Here is a 17,383-nt window from a genome sequence, read left to right as displayed (position 1 = left end):
GAACTTATTTACAAAACAGAAACAGACTCACAGACATAGAAAAACTTATGGTTACCAAAGGGGAAAGGGGGGTATAAATCAGGAGTTTGGGATCAGCAGATACAAACTACTACATATAAAACAGATAAACAACAAGGTCCTACTGTATAGCACAGGGAACTATATTTAATATCTTGTAATGAACCATAATGGAAAAGAACATGAAAAAGAATATAGACCTGTAGAACGGGACCACGTCTGGGGGTGAGCGTGTTAGGTATATTGGGGCAGGTGGGAGTCTCAGAAAAATGCTTAAAATAATATCCACAAGTAGGCACTGTGCCACGGGCTTCACACAGGTTATTTCTACCACTCCCCCCAGCAGGAAGCAGAAAGGCGTCGCTGTACAGATTTTACAGAGGATGAGGCTGTCATTAGTCCGTCCATCCACCTGTCCGTCTGTTCATCCACGCACCCAACCGAGAGGCACCTCCCGCGTGCTTGTAGCGAGCAGACCCAGTCCTAGCTGAGCACTTCATGGTGAAGAGGAGAGGTGTGAAGGGGAGAGGTGTGACCAAGCCACCCAGCCAGGAAGTGATGAGTCCAGGGCCCTCTCTTTCCTGTCCTCTGGGCTGGTCGTAGATGTGTATGAGGGGGACCCACACCTCTGCTTGGGTCAAACTGAATGAGGCTTTGGGTGGCCCTCAAATCCATCTTGAATGCCTTTCCAACACCCATCCAAGCACAGCCCCCTCCTCTGGCTTTGACAAGTAAGCAGAGAGCACAGCTTGGCACGTTAGCTGAACGCCAGGAATGTCTGGATTCACACAAGAGCAAAGAGCCTTTGTGCTGGACTGGACCTTGGCTTCATCAGCTCAGGCTGCTGCACCTCCCATCACTTTCAAAATCCAGTGCCTCCCACACACGAGATCACGGAGGGCGCTTGGGGGTGAGGTGGGGGGAGACAGGGAGCCTCACTTTACAGCTCACCATTTTCCTCTCCAGACAGCTCTTCTGGCCAGGCCAGGCTGGTCGGGCAGTCTTGACTTCAAGAAGAGGTCCAGGGTGTCTCCTGGATACACCATCTGTCTCTCAAGAGTGATGGAACACCCAGATGAGAACTCTGCCATGTGGTTTGATCAGAGTTTCTTCAGGTCCAGGCTTTGGACCACACGGATAAGGATGATGACACCAGCAGTATTTCCTAGTGTTGGGCTAAATGCTGTCCATACAGTTTCTGATTAATTACTCATCACATCCTCATTTTTCAGATAAAGCAGCCAAGGCTCAGAGAGGGGGAGTCACTTGCCCAGTGTCACACAGAAGTTAAGGGTAGAGCATGGAATCCAGATATGCCTAACTCTGAACCACTCTGCGATCCTGCCTCTTCAGTTCTGTGGACCCGAAACGGTGAAATAGGGTGTTTCCCCTTCCGCTTTTGATAAAAGGTGAGATTTCAAAATAAACTTATTTAAATTCAGCTGCTCATGTTCTCCCATGAAACATACAGTCAGATATTTGTCAGAGATAAAGGACGAACCGTCGAATATGTCCAGGTTTAAATTTTTTATTACTTAAGGCAGAATATGAAAAAAAAAGCGCGTACCTCTTCCCTCATTAACCCAATTCAGCTACTACCCTGCAGTCTGCCACCCACCACTTGCCTGGATTTTATTATACACAAAGAGCTGTCTGTGAAAAGGCAGGTCGTGGTGAACTTGGCTACCCAGCAAGGACTGCCGGAGTCTCGGCGAGAAAGAAAGGCCCGCTGTCCATCACGTTCAGATCCCATCACCTCCCACGGCTGCTCCCGCCTCTGCCCACCTCATCTCGGCACGGAGTTCCCATGCAGATGACTCCCCGAACCCTTTCTAATGTTTGGTTTAACGTGTCACCGGCTAGCGTGCGCGTGTCACAGTGGTGACAGGCGCGGCTGTTCCTTTTTAAATACCATGTCAGAGACACGGCGTCAGGAAGCGGGGACGTGCTCTGTGGCTCTCTGCCGTGCCGGGATCGCACAGGCTTATTTTTTAATGAGGAAGATCTGCATCTCGAGAGTTTTTTTCGTGTCACATCGCGTGGACAAATCAGCAGCACGTCACGCTGGCCCAAAATGAAATGCTGACAAATGTAGATATTTCAAATTTAATTGACATTTAAATGTACTTGAGATGAAGAAGGGGAAAAAGTCAGCAGGGACTTGGTCTCCAGAGGTAACGAGGGGAGCTGGTGATCATTTTTTAAAGGATCATTTCACTCCTGCACAAAGGATCTTTACTTTTAAATGTCTTGGCCGCTCTGGCCTCCCTTGATTACGGGCTCCTGTGGGGCTGACAGGCAGGGACAGGCCCCTGGACGAGGCCCGTCTGTCCAGCCTCCCACCAATCCCCACGTGCCAGCCAGATGACCTCAGGAAAGTCATTGTACCTCCCTGAACCTCAGTTTCTTAGCTGCAAAATGGGGATTCTATAGCCCTCCAGTTAGTCTTACCACAAAAGTTGAATGAAAATATTCGTAAAGGGCTTTGCACAGTGCCCAGTGCCTGTTCAGTTACTACCCAGATGCCACAGTCACCTGCCAACAAATAAACTCTGGGCCGCTTCACCCTGAGCAGAGTCTCCCCTAGGTGTTCAAGGACAAATCGGGTGGTCCCTGCTTTCAAAGACCTTCCCAAAGTCACCGGTCCCCAGCTGGGCACGTCACAGCACATCAGAATGATCTGCGAGCACCCCCCGCCTAGAGACGCCGCCATGCCTCACCTCCAGCACCGCTACACAGGGCTGACACTCTAGAGCACACCTTAGCACGTGCGTGGGTTAAAAACAGAGAAAAAGCCTCTGAGGCAAGTCAGAGGGGTCTCTGGGGGAAACAAGCTTGGTGCAGGACCCACGGGGGACGCTCCGGAACTTGCACTGGAGCTATTCCCTGTGTGGCCTGGGGCCAGGCTGGGACTGTTCCCAGGGAGGAAGGCCTGATGACAGATACGGGAACCTGTTGGACATGGGATCTCTGTACTCAGCAGTATGTGAATGTCTACTTAGAACAGTAACGAGAGACTCACTGCTGTAATGAGCCGTGATCACCAATGAGAAGGCGCCTTCCTGTCACATGGACTGGTCCAGAGGGGATGGGCGAGTGTGAGGCCAGGTCCTGCCCACCCTGCTAGGGACTTGCTCTGCCACAGTGCAGTGGTGGGCGTGCCTGGCTCAGGGGCTGCTGGACAAGCCTCCATTTGGGAGGTGACATGGGGCTTTTAATCTGAGTCCAGTAGAGGCCGCACAATGGCCTGGAGGTGTCTCTGTGGAGGAGGGGGCACAGGGGCTTGAGGCTGGGGTGGGGTTTCAAGAGAAGAGGCAGGCAGGGTTGGCAGGGACCAGCTGGAGGAGGGCCTCCCCCCAGCGTGAGGGCTAAAGGCCACGTGCGAGGTCAGGGTGTGATGGGGGGCTCAGCTGCCCTGATCTCCATCTCTTGGATTGGTGGTGCCCTTTGCCTTTGCAACCTTCGTTCATCTATCCATTTATTTGTCAACCCATCTCTGTCTGTCTGTCTATCTTCCTTCCTTCCACAGAGATCACTAGTGTCGACTTCCCCTGTCCACACCCACGCCCAGCAGGCTGAGAAGCCTTTCCCAGGCGCTGGGTGGACACTCACGTAGGCGCAGAGGTCTGGCTTCACTTTCCCACCCTTCATGCCTTTGCTGGAGGGAAGACGGGGAAGGGGACACTTTCCCTACCTGGAAGAGCAATTGTGTAGATTGTGAGGAACAACTGCCTCTCACGCCGAGGACAGGCTCTGCCTGCTGAGAGCCAAAGTCTTTTCTAGGGACCGTGGCAGCAGTCAGTGGGGGTGGCTGGTGAGAAAGCAGTGGACACGGACGCGGGACCCAGCAGACCCTGGTATCTGTGCTGGACCCAGGGCAGGTCACGGCACCTGTCAGAGCCTTGGTTCCCCCGTGGCTGAATGGGCTAACAGTGCCTTCACTATGAAGACTTTTGGGGAGCAGGGGAGGTTCACCAAGATGACATATATCGAAGTACCGGGCCTGAAACAGGCACTTGGGAAATGGTGACGTGAAATCTGGAATGGGGAGGGTGCTTGATGGGGTGGCGAAGCCTTTCGGAGGAGAATGAGCTCAGTGACACCCTGAGGATGGGGCACCTCTTCTGAGGGCTTCCTGAAGGCTTGGCTTTCCAGCTGGAACTAACTCGCCCTACTGTGACAGCTCCTGGGAGAGTCCCTCCTTCCAAGCAGCAGGCAGAAGTGGTGGAGACGAGGAGGTCCCGTGTTTTCCTGGGCTGCTGCACATCCCCGGAGGCTCTGCGGCAGCTCCTGCTTTTCCAGTCTGCGCTCAGGCTCCACGCCTGGCCTCTGGCTTGGCTTTGTCTCCGGGGCCCGAACCCCACCGTTGGAGAGGGGAGGGGGCCCGAGTCAGGTCAGGCGCCTCTCACCTTGTTAACTGGGTCTGTGCCCTTCTGCTTGGTGTCCTGGCAGCTTGCCGGGGGTAGTGCCCAGACAGCTGCCCCTACCCCCTGGGGCTCAGGGCCCAGCTGGCATCTTGGAGATTTGCTCCCGGGGCTGATCACAGTTTCTGGCTCTCGTAGGGCCAGGCTGGGCACGTGCTGGTAGCTTCAGATTCACATCCTGATCACACTTGGCTCATAGTAGGTGCTCTTTACGTACTTGCGGTTGTTAACTGATACCCTCCCCCGTCTCCAGGACGCTGGGCTGTAAGCTGCTCTCAGTGATTCCTTCGTTCACTCATTCAGTAAATATCCCCGAACAGAGCTGGGTCAGGCTCTGGTCGGGGAGTTGAAGAGTCAAAGCTGAAGGTCACACAACCCTGCCCGGCTCATAGGCTACCGGGTGGGAAAGTGTGTGTGGGTGCGTGCGGGTGACGCACAACGTGGCAGGTCACGGCTATGCCAGAAGTCCCAGGCATGGTGACCCTGCGAGGAGGGAGCGTGCAGCTCGTGGCGGAGGTGTTGGGGGGAGTGTCAGACCGGTGAGGCCGCAGCACCCGCTGCTGCTGGGGATGCTAGTGTGGCTCCCGTGGGCAGTTTCCCAAATTGTGTTCTTCGAGATGTTAACAGGCATTGCGTTAAAAAAAAAAAAAGGAAGGCAAAGAGACTTGCCCACGGTCTCAGACTGGCAGCTGGTGGGCCAGGGTGCTGCCCAGATCTGCGGACGCCCAGCCAGGCCTGCGCACCAGGCCCCCACCCTCGGGCAGCTCTGGGTCTGTGCAGGAGGGAGAGGGGTCCGGCTGTGACCCTCAGCCAGGGGGCTGCGCTGAGCGCAGGTCTCGAGGAGGCTGGGGCTGGGGGAAGTGGGGGTGGAGCAGCATGTCATCTCCTGCCAGCGCATGTGTGCAACCAGCATGAAAAGGTACGATTGCAAAGTGTTCTGAGACCTGGTCTCTGGGCAGAGCTCCCACTAAATGCTTCTGGCAGCTTCTTCTGATCTTATTTTAATCTTCTGGGGCTTTGGGTGCTGGGGTCACGCAGTGCAATTCAGATGCAGAGCAGATTCTCCAATTCCTGAGGAGTGTGGGCTGGCCGTTTGGTGCACACACAGCCTGCCCAGGCAGCGCAACCTGCAGACGTTCTCCTTGGCCAGAAGGATTTCTAATGCCAGCCACACGTTCCTCTGGGTCTCCCAGACGCAGATTCCCAGGGAGTCCACAGTTCTGACGGGAGTGTGAAGTGGTACAATTCTGTCAGAAAGTTATTTAGTAACAGGGAGCAGAAATCTGCCTATAAGACGTTAAGGGTTGGCCTTTGGCGTTAGAGGCGTTTGAAGCTCAGCTCTGCCACTAACTAGTTGTGTGACCAAGGTTGGTGACCACCTCTCAGAGTGGCGGCTACTTCTATAAAATAGAGCTAATGATACCTACCTTCGCCCCCAGAGTTCTTGTGAGGATTTAACAAAACAACATACGTAAAGTGCTCAGTTAATGGTAGTTGTTCTTACAATAATATACAACTAGAAAAAACTTGGAGAACAAGGACATTCACTTAGGCATTTTTCACATTTGTGAAAACCTGGAACAATCTACAAATCCCATAAGAGGAGCGTGGTCAGGCAGACCACACACATACACACAGTGAGATCTTCTGTGGTCACCACCAATGGGGCTTACAAGGACATGAGGCAAGTCTGTACTGTGGGATATTGCAAGGAAGCTGGCAGCTCTGCAAAATATATCTAGAAAAAAGACTGGACAGGAATCTGCAGAAATGCTAGTACATTGTTGAGCTGAAGTAGTGGGATGAATGAACTTGTCTCTTCTCCCTAACTTCCAGCCTGCCTATAAGGCTATTGGGTTATTTTTAAAAACAAACAAAATTACTGGAAAAGAGCATGTTTTTGCGTGCCTCTGGCCAGGGAGGTGACAGGGCAGTGGCTTACGGGCCCCTGGTGGCTGAATCTGGACCTTTCTCACTTAGTACAACGGACTCCAAATAACCAGCCTGCAGCCAGTCAGGATGCGGGTGACTGGAGGGTGTTCTGTGCGCCACCTTTAGAGGACAAGGTGTGCATTGCAAGAGCTCGGGCTCTGCAGCGGGCTGGGACTGGGCACGTCTCAGATCCACACTGAGTACAAGCCCCGTCACCATCAGGACTTGGAAGACAGCCCTACCCTTCTGGGTTATTGCGAAGATTAAAGAAGGTGGAGGCTGCTTGTGACTATCTCCCTCCCAACTCTCATGGCAGTGAAAGAGTGAAAGAGAGAGGCACCTGGGGACCAGTAGGTCGCCCCCACCCCCCCACCCCCGCCTTTGGCCTCTGTCTGCTCGCTGTGTGTGGTCCTGAGGGGCGGGCAGTACTTAGCACAGCACTGCCTTTTAGGGCTTGCTGTCAGCTCTTTCAAAGTCTCACATTCGATGAAATACAGGGAAACTGCCCTATATCTAGTAAGCCAAAGGGAAGATAAGCTAGGGCCTGGCAGCCATGCACGCTCCCGCTGAAATAACCAAAGCCCACCTTTAACAGGTGTGGAGCTGTGACCTCACCGTGCCCGCTGCAGCCGCCATCGTCCTCACCACTCAGAGTAGCTCATAGTCATAACTAGGTTCTTAACAAAATGCCTGGATGCTGAAGAAGAAAGGGCCAGGCCCTCCCCACTTTCCAGTCCTGAGACCTTGGGCAAGTTATGGAAAGTCTCTCTCTGAGCCTCAGTTTCCCCATCTGTTAAATGGTAAAGCTACCACCTACCCTTCATGATCTTAAGCGATGTTCAGTAAATGTTACTTCTCTTTCCTTCCCCAGATAGGAACACTCAGGCACCAGGGAACACTGCCTCCTTGGCAGGAAGAGGAATGAACAGCTCTGGTTCCCAACCCCAGGGAACCTTCCCCAGAGAGGAAGGTGGTTCTCAGGACACAAAGCTGTCTCCCTGGGCAAAGCCAGGAGAACAATGGACCCCCGTGGACAGCAGAGTGCAATGGAGAGAATGAAACTGAGCAGCGTTTGGAGTCCTGGCCATGCCGCTTTCTAACTGGATGACCCTGGAACACTGGTCAATACATTTTCTGAGCCAGCGTTCCTGTTCTGTGGAAGGGACGCCTAAGAGGACCTAGAACACATGAGGTGCTCCACTGTACTCACTGCCACCTGGCTTCTGACCCACAGCCCGAGCTGTCTGATTCCTCCTAACCCCAACTCTTACCCCAGGGGATCCTCGGGGCATACCATCAGCCCTGTTCTGAATAATAATGTAAGTAGCTAATACTTCTTGAGGAGAAGTAGTCACTGAATATTAATTAGCTAATGTTAACAGAAAAACAGAGGGAATGTTTTCCCCAGAAGTCTTTGTAAATTGTTCTTCCAATTGCTATCACATGGTTTTGAGGGGCTAGGACACCTACCTTCCACTGGGGAAGAAAATCTGACATGGGAAAAATTTCTTTCTGGGAAAATGCAAGTCAAAAGAAGTCGGCACTGGGATTCTCTTTGGGGCCTCCTTTAAAAGTCCTAAGAAGCTCACACGTAGTAGGTTTTTGAAGATATTTGCTGAATGAATGGATGCAAGAATGGACGTGAGCTAGAAAGCAAAAAACGGACCTCAATGGATGGAGTGGTCTTAGAGCTGCTGGTGACGCTACTGGGCCTCGACGAACTCCAGATGCTGAGCTGCTGCAGGAGGCCGTGGAGACTGTCTAATTCTTAATCAGCTCCGTTTTGCTGTCCACAAGGTTAATTACTTAATGTGCTTCTTTGGAAGTGAGAGTTGGGGCAAGCAGTCGGGAGGACTGAATCCTTCCCTTAACTGCAAAGATCCTGTGTCTCGTTCTGCCTCCCAAATCCTCTAAGTTTCCGATGCACTTTGATATTCCCAGTGGAGACAAAGATCTGTGATTCAAGAAAATCCAGGCCAGATTAAAGGGCCAGGCACCGAGTCCGTGTGCCCAACACTGAACCACCAGCAACAAAGGCCCATTAGGATGTGGCTCCTGCCCGCCAGCTTGTCTTCTTGTGTCTCCCGACACAATGCTGACAGATTGGTGGGGCTGGTTTCTTCCTCCCCAAAACAATATTTTATGAGGAGTCTGTTTTATTAAAATATTTTCCGCTGGATGCTTCCTGTGTTTCAAGAAGTTGGTCTTGCCAGCTGGAGCTGATGACAGTTGAGAAAAACACATCCAAGTGCTGTTGTGACATGGCATTTGGAAGTGGAGGAGCACAACGGGGGGTGGGGGGGGGGGAGAAGGCAGCATGGGAAGAGACGCAGGAAAACACCCGGGTTGCACCAGAAATGTCACTGGCATTATGGGAGAACAGCTCTGCCGGCCCCCCATGTCCCACCCCCATCACATTAAAAAAATGTGAACAGAAACTCTCGGAATGATGTTCTAAAACATACCTCCCTATCTCCTGGTGGACCCAGGTCACTGTTACGTACGATCACAGAGAACCTGTCATTCGTTTTCTATCACTGCCAATTTGCCAACCCACTAAACTAGCCACCGCGGCTCCCTCTGGTTCATTTCAACCCCAAATGTTTCCCAAAAAGAAATCTAAAACAAGGTGTACTGCCAAAAAAAAAACCCAAAACAAAAAACCCACAAAAAGTGGTACTGACATAGTTCTGGTAATCTCCAGAATGATGGGGTTACCAGACACTGGCTCTCTGCATATACTGATGAAGCAATTCCCTATCACTGGGCTGGAAAAGCAACGGTGTAAATAAACGTGGTGAGGGAGTCCGAGCTCTAATGGGGAACCGGCCACAAAATGGGTAATGCTTTTCTGTAGAATGGGAAGTGTTGTTGGTCCAGGGTGTTTTTGGTGCAAAGAAAGGATATTCTGGATTTGCATTTCAATATCTACAGGACCATGACCCTGTATCCCAGTACAGTGTCTAAAATATTTAGTCCAGTTTTAAAGAGATGGCTCTAAAGAAAAGTGACTAAATTCATTCCCCTAAGGAGAAATCTTTGGGGTCTGAGGCACTCTGAAGACATGCAGCATTTTCTCCACAAGGGGGCAATCATAATCCATGGCAGGGAAATAGTCCTCAAGATTCCCACCGTCCTATTGTGCACAGCAAAAGTTAAACCTACACCCAACTTCTGGAGTCCGACTTCCAAATTCTGCATCACCAAGCATCTCCCAAGACACACAGACACACACAGGTTTGAGGGCTGTCTAGGTAGGCTGGTTCTGTAACAACATGATAGTCTCAAGTGATACCATCCTATAAACCAGAGAATCCTGGAAGAGCTGAAGTGGACTGCAACCCGAGCTAGGCCACAGCCTGACATTTGGGAATTATTTCTTCCTTTTGGCTCCTTTTCTGGCTAGGACGTGCCATCTCCCATCTCCCTTAACTTCCTTCCCTGAGAACTTTTCTGAAAATAAGGCAGACACGAGGAGCATTCCCCTCTTCACCCAAGGGACCTCAGGGTCCCAGGGGCAAATTTTTTCTGGTTCCCCCAACAACCCCAGACCAAGATGGCTTCACGCACTGTTTCAAGGCATCACTGGAAGCCGGTGTGTAGCTGCTGAGCTGTCTGGGCAGAAGCCACCGGCCGTGTGGACGGTGGACTGACGGAAGCAGTGCTACCTTCTCCAGCTGGCTCTGAAGTCGGGGCCGCAAGCAGCTTTAAGCCTCCCACATTCAGACGGCTCAGCCTCTGGCCACTGCCTGCCCAGCTGCCTCGTCATTCCCCTCATCTACCCAGTGTCTACCCAGCAAGTGATTCTAAGCTGGGCCCTATGCTTGGTACTGGGCATAAAACCCAGCACCTGTCCCGTGGAGCTCTGGGCCCAAGGGGTGGTAGGAAAGCAAAGTCATAATAAAATAAACGCTAAGGCACAGGTGAGCAAAGGTACTGGTGGGGGAGGGGCCGTGGATGAGGACAGTCCTGTGTATAAATCTGAGCTCTGGAGACCCGGAACAGCCCAGGCCTAGGAAGGTGGAGGCCCTCGTTAAATAGGTTGCCTCCTCGACCAGGTTCCTAACTCTCTTTTTCTGACCAGCTATCTTCAGCATAAGAAAAGGCCTAGAATCTTTTTCTGAGCTTGTTTGAGTACCCCTTGGGCGTCACCGCTCAAAACCCAGCCCGGGTGCCCGGCTCCCTGGCCTCTGGGGCCTCCTGCTGGCTGTGACAACTGCCAGCAGAACTGACACTGAAGATCAAGCCGTGTTCCCCGACTGACCTCTTTGTGAAACACCCGCTCGGGGCTCCAGGGAAGCCTTTCAAAGGCCGGGGCTGCCACATGGTCTCCACAAAGCGCTGGCCCCGCTGGGCTCCTGCAGACACAGGGGAGGGGAGAACAGGGTACTCACTGTTCGGGGCTCGAGACGGACGTCCTCCGGCCTTCCACCGCGATGTTGCTCTTCGGTCTCTTAATGACGTGTGGCCGGGGAGGGCGCACCTAGAATGGGCACAGGGGGAAATCCCCAGAAAGGCTCAGTTGGAAAAGCCACGTAGGAACGTTCTCAAGATGCAGATAAGTGGCCCTAAGACAAACGCTGAGGAATTTTCACAGCATAGGTTCAAAGGCTCTGCTTATCGTGGAGACACGCCGTTGAACCTGCAGCCGACCCGTGAACTGGAATTCTGTGGCCCACTCAAAGGGGAAAGGCTCTTCTGAAGGGCTGGGTGTCCTCATCTGCAGGTCGGGGGTGGCACCACCTGCCTCCTCTCAGGGCTGCCTCGAGGGTTCAGTGAGACACTGTCTGTGCAGGACCCGGAACAAAGAGGCTCTCATTAATGACGAGTCCCTCTTGCCTTCTCCTGGAACCCGGAAACCAGTTTGGTAGAACAAAAAGGTTTCACTTAGACTTTGTTTTGGGGGTACATATGCCTATTTTGTTCTTTTTACAACTGAATTACAGGAGGCCTATTTTCCTCTCTAAGTGGGAGTGGGGAGAAGCAAATACTAACAGCGTTAAAGCGCCAATAAAAGTCCCTGGGCATCCCGGCTTAGTCCTCCTGAGCGGGGCTCGGCCTGGAAGCCACACAGCCTGTGTGGGCACTGCACTCACCACGCGGACCTAGCTCAAGGGCTGGAGGTGGGCATATTGGCAGTGAAGTACACGGCTTCCCTGTCCACAACCAGGCTGCAGCGGCAAGGTAGTTTTTTTCTGACCTGAGGCCTCCGAAAGCCAAGATGAGGGATCATATAAAAAGACACCCCCTTCTCCCACCAGAGCCCGTGATGAGAGTTAGGCTAAGAATTTCTAGGCGTCCTTAGAAGGATACTCATTTGGTCCAGTCAACATTAGCTGGCTTTAACTCCGGCACCATCATCTGAACACCACCAGAGAAGGACTGGAGAAAGCGAAGAAAGCCTGTCTGTGAATTTTGCTGCCAATAAGAAAGAATGAGCAGCCCAGTGCGGGGGCCGCTTTCTCTCTGCAGATGAGGGACCACGGCGGGAAACGCCACGGACGCTGAGCTTAGCAGGCAAGACAGGGAAGAGGAGCACATACTCACTCCAATCCCTGCCGCCCTCTTCCCTGAACCCACCCTCCCACCAGCCCCCAACCCAGCACTGGTGGGCGACACAACACAATGGCTTCGGAACACAGATCACAGAAGCTGGCTGTGTAAGAGACACGTCTTTAATAATCTCATCAAGCCCTCATGTCTCCACGTGTCTGACCTAACCAGAGTTTTTCCTGTGGAACGGCCAGTCTGATCTCGGCCTGGTCTGGCAAATCAGAGACGTGGTAAGAGCCAAGTGCGTTCCACCAAACTTGCCGTCTGCTCTGGGATTACTGTGAAGATCCAATGAGATGATGCGGGGAAAGTGCCGGCGCGGGGCCTGGCGCACAGTGGGGGCTCAATAAACGCTCGCCTTGTTTCTCTGTGACCTTATCAGCAACAAAAAGAAGACGGGGTGTGGGTGTCTCCAAATTAGAAGATGGATCTATGGTGGCCTACCCTTGCCTAGCACGGTGCTCACTGCCTGGTTTACAGTGACCCCTCAGCAAGATTTTTAGAAATGGATGTTGCTGCCTGGAACCTAAGAAGTGCATAATAATGTTGCTATTATGATAACTGTTATTAGAACAGTGCCTGCCACAAAGCAGACATCCAGTCACCGGCTGCTGAATAAACGAATGGATCCGTCCCCCACTCGTGTGAACCCTGAACCGGTTTCCCGGCCTAGAGCCGGACTCCTCTTGCAGCTGGTAAACAGGATCACCTGGTTTGCACCTGACTTTGCACCACAAAGGCAGGGTGCAGTCAGGGCAGCGCTGCCCTGCCCCGGAGGTCCCGGGGTGGGGCTCTGGGAAGGTCAGACATTAAGGCCCATTCGCCTGTCCTCGCCCACAGCTGCTCCTTGTACAATAGAGGCAGGTTAGGAATGTGAACTTGTGGCTGAAATGGGGGGATTAAGTTTGTGGCAACTTCAACTGAACTTGCAACGTGGTGAAACATGGGGAAAAAGAACAACAGAGCTAATTAGACGAGCTGAGCTGTCAGAGCGCCGCTGAATGGCTCAGCGCCAACAAACAAAAGGAATGGGTTGGCAATCAGCAGGATCGATGGAGAAGACTGCTTCATTAGGGATGATAAACCAGACAGAGCAGGAAGGGGGGGCGGGAGGGGGAGGGAGGCGGCAAAGCAGGGGAGGGAGAAAGGCACGGCGGACCCAGAGACAGTCGCCCGCGTGGCTGCAGACACACCCAGAGTCACACACACATCTGACTGGTGTGGACAAAGCACACACAAAATAGCAGACACAAAATTATACTCATGGACAGACAACCACCCAGAGACACGCACAGGCCTCGAGATACCAACATGCCCAGTTTCACAAATACACACTCACAGAGGCACACACAGGAGGAGAAGGCACATGCACAAATCTCTCTCACACACACACACACACACACACACACACGGCCGCAGACGTACAGCTAGAGCCGTAACCAGGCACAGACACACACAGACAAAATGGTTTAATTAAGCCCGAATCACAAGACGATACAGACAACTGGCCTGTCATATTTCAGCGATCACATCCGTCTTTCCGGGGTGCTTAGGAAGGGCGGGGGCTGGGGATGAGGGAAGAAACCACATGCACACACAACTACGACCGGCCCCACCAGTGCTAGGATCCCAGCAGCGCTGGGGGAGAAAATGCTAAACAGGGATTTGGAGCTCTGTTCAAGGGGGACTTGAGGGGAAAGTTGGGAAACCAGCCAATTCCCCACTGGATTTAAAACCTGAGAAATCTAAGTCGGCAGGGTTAAATGTGTATTGAATACAAAAGCACCGAGTACATTTGATTTTAATGGTGAGCAAGAAATAATAAATACAGAGCTTATAAAGCGCTTCACATGCAGCCGACCACAGCCTGCCTCTCCCCTGCACGCCCCGGCCCACTCCCCTGGGCCCACCAGACACTGGCAAGGCTTTCTTCTGCTTTTTCCTTTTTCTTCTTTTTAAAAAGAAAATCTAAATCCTCTGGTCACATCTGAACTCCAGCCACAGGTGCCAGGCTACAAGGCTCCTTCCAGAAAGGCTGAATGGCTAGCCCCCATGCTCCCACTACCCTGGGCCGATGGCCACACTTCTGCCCAGAATGTCTGCAGCTAAGTGACCCGGCAAAGCCTGGCTATGGGCCAGTGGCTCCTGACATGGGAGCTTGTCAGGCCATCTTCTTCAAGGCCCTTGAGGGGTTCCATAGCCCACGTGCCCCAGGTTCACCCCTAGTGTGCAGTGGTGCCCACTGGAAATGCTTGCATGAATGCACTCGGAGTGAACAGACCCTGGCGCACTGGGGAACGCAAGGCCGAGAAAGCACAAAACTTCTACGGCTCCCAAATTAGTCCCATAGTGACTCTGCTTGGCAGAGGTGTTTGGGTTGGCAGAACTGGGGTACGTGTACCCACCTCTTGCCAGGGACTGTGCTAGGTGCTACATATATATGACCTCATACCCCACCAGGTAGGTGTAGCAAGCCATTCTACAGATCATGAAACTACGGCTCAGAGAAGGTATGCGTCTGGCCTAACATCACACAGTCAAGAAGTGTCCAAGCTGTGATTCAAACCAGGACAGGCCTCTCTGACTTCCAGGCCCAGGAGAATCAGTTCTGCTAGGTACCTGCCTCTTCAAAGTCTCATAACCCAAGGCGGGTGCAGCCCTGCGTGCCGGGCTGGTCACCTCCTGCACCAGGGCGGAGGCAGAGGCAGCTGCTGCTCAGGCTTTGCTCAGGGCAATATTTGCCTTCCCAAGTCCTCAGTCGCCAACGGATGTGGCTGAATTCCAGCCCCCTCGCCCCCCAATCTATAGGAGTCCCCACACGGGTGACACAACGTGGAGCCCACAGTAGCTGTCTCCAGTACCTGAGTTCTTCCAAGGGGAGCAATCCTGCCCCGGATCACACTTTCTAAGAGACTCCCTGCCTGTCTTGGATCCTAGGTCTCTTCAAGGACTTCTGAGAGCTACCCTCTGGATGACTTTGGCCTGGGAGAGGCTGCGTGGTGAGGAGTGGGGAGAGGCAGGGCAGAGAGGCAGGCCTGGGCTCAAAGGCCAGTGTGGCCTCTTATCATCTGTGTGGTCTCGGCTGCCATCTGGGGAAACAGCGTCTGCCTCCTGCAGGCTGTCGTAAGGACAAAGGAGCACAGTCTAGGCACACAAAAGGTGCTCAGTAAACGTCAATCCCCTTCACCTCTGCATGCCTGCCAGGATCTAACACTGCCGCAGAGATTCCACAGGAAGCCCAGCCGGCTGCTGATGAATTTTTTCTCACCTGAAGGCTCTGCCCCAGTCCTTTGTACTCTGTGGAGATGGAGATGAAGGGTCTGGGGAGCTTGGTATGCTGAAAAGACCATGTGTTCTAGAGTCTGGTGACCCCTTTGTGTAGTTGAGGGACTTGGGTTAAGTCACTGGGCTTCGGTTTTCTCATCTCTAAAACAGGTGGAGGCGATGCCTACTTCATAGAGTTACTGTGAGGCTCAGCTGGGTTGATGTGGCCAAGAATGATTTGCCGACTATGAAAATCCTAGGTGAATGATGATTATTAAGAAACTGGGTCATTCCTTAGAAGCTGGAAGATTTAGAAACCTGTTAAGAAGAGTAAGAACTGCTACTGTGTGCCAGGCACTGTGCTAGGTGCTTTACAAATGTCATCTCTATCATGCTCACAAAAACCTCCATGAATGAGGGTGTATTCGAGAGAGAGGAGAGAGGCTCAGAGAGCTTCAGGACCTGCCCAGAGTCACACAACTTTGGTCTCAAGCCTGGCTCTGTCTACTCTCCAAAGCCATGTTGCTAATGACTGTACTGAAATTCTCACTAAATCACACAAGCTTTGACCCAGTAGCTGGCTTCCTGTCCCCCAAAGCGCTTTCTTTTTGCTGTTTGTGACTTCCTTCCAATGACAGCGAGCAGAAACATTCCAGCCCCTCGACAGCAGTGCTGATCACGGCTGGACTGGGGTACAGGATGGATCTGTCACACGTGGTTGGAACTGCAGTGTCACGGCTCCCTCCACCCCAGCCCTCTAACTCCCACATGCGGTAGGGAAGGGAAGGGAAACAGTGCCACAGAACTTTCCAATATCCGCGCAGAGAGCGGCCACCCAACCGATGCTGGGAACGTGCGCCTAGGATTCAAAACAGACACAGTTCGAGAGCGCTCCTAACCACTTCCGGTTTGGTGCTGCCTGATTCGAATCAATTTTTGCTCAAATAAGCTCTTAAATTAAAAAAAAAAAGAAACAGATACAGTTCCGCCTAGTCAGCTGCACCCCTGGGCCGCCACACCTTTCGAGATGGATGTGGACACCGCTGTGGGGCGGCGGGAGGGAGCGGGACTCGGGCTCATGGGGAACTCTGAGGGCCGCTTTTGCTGGACTGCAAGAGTGGTGGCCGCTTTGAACAAGAAACAGAGAAACTCTTCTCTTGGTAAACAGCCCTCACTCAATGGTCCCGGCAAGTTTCCTTCCCACTTTAAGGGAACCTGCTAAAGTTATCAGGCCTCTCAGCACGACCAAAGCCTGAGCCCACAAGAAAAAGGACTTCACCGATGCTCAACATGGGACCCACACCCCGTATGTTCCCAAGGTATGTTCTCTTGAGAAAACACGGATGGGTCTCTTTCCCTTGCCCACCCAGCCCCAGGTGTTGGTGGGTTCATCACATCTCATCCTGCTTTTCCGCCCTTACTTGGAGCTTCGCTTGGGAGGGTGGAGCCCCACGTGAGGCCCAGGAGATGAGGCGACCCGGTCTCCATCTGAGCCGGTTCAATATTCTCTGGGCGTAGCCTCTACCCCCCAGGAAGGGATATCAAATGCATCTGCAAACCAAGATCTGGCGCAACAGACCCCTGCTGCCAGATTTCTGCTTCCTTTGTGAGGAAGAGGCAGCTGCAGCCTTTTAAGCTCATTGGCTAGCAACGTGGCTCAAGCCAGGAGATGCGCTCGAACGATGCACACACGGCAAACACACCACACGGCGGCCCTGCTGCCTACAGCTCTGACCTGCGAGTCACCAAACTGATTCAGAAAAAGGAGAGAGAAGCCCAGAAAGTGCAAGTCCAGGGACATGCCACACAGCGGGAAGCTGAATAACCCACTTCATGGTTTTCTTCGGCAAGGCAGCTGAGTTCAGACCCCCGAGGTTTAGTCAGGCGGGGAGACGGCTCAGGCAGTGTTAGGTGGGAGGGCAGTACCACTGGCTACTCACGGGCCTCGAGCGCTGTATCTTGGGAGGCGGCGGGCGAGTGGGATGGAGTCTCTGCGGCTGCATTAAAGTGGAAACTTAAGGAATCAGTACACACGGAGATGGTCTGATGCATTTCCACACATGGCTCCAAGCATTCAGCCCCCCAAGCGGGAGCCCAAGGGCCGTCCTCGACGCCTCCTGCTGCCTCGGCCGGTCACCGGCTCCTGCACATCCCGTGTCGGAGGCCCTCCTCTCCACTTCGAGCCTGGATCA

The 17,383-nt window shown here is 52.9% G+C and overlaps 1 protein-coding gene across 1 annotated transcript in view; it reads right to left on the bottom strand.

Moving 5' to 3' along the window:
- DENND1A (DENN domain containing 1A) overlaps nucleotides 1-17,383 on the bottom strand; it is a 548,251-nt gene that overhangs the window by 8,721 nt on the left and 522,147 nt on the right. Inside the window, 2 exon segments of the mRNA XM_082843076.1 lie at nucleotides 10,769-10,857; nucleotides 17,132-17,188. Coding sequence (XP_082699202.1) covers nucleotides 10,769-10,857; nucleotides 17,132-17,188 — 146 coding nt within the window.

The sequence above is a fragment of the Leucopleurus acutus genome, assembly GCF_964270905.1.
Source record: "Leucopleurus acutus genome assembly, chromosome: 7".
In the NCBI taxonomy this organism is placed as follows: Eukaryota; Metazoa; Chordata; class Mammalia; order Artiodactyla; family Delphinidae; genus Leucopleurus; species Leucopleurus acutus.
The sequence above is the reverse complement of the archived record's forward strand: the minus strand, read 5'-3'. Positions and strand labels throughout refer to the sequence as shown.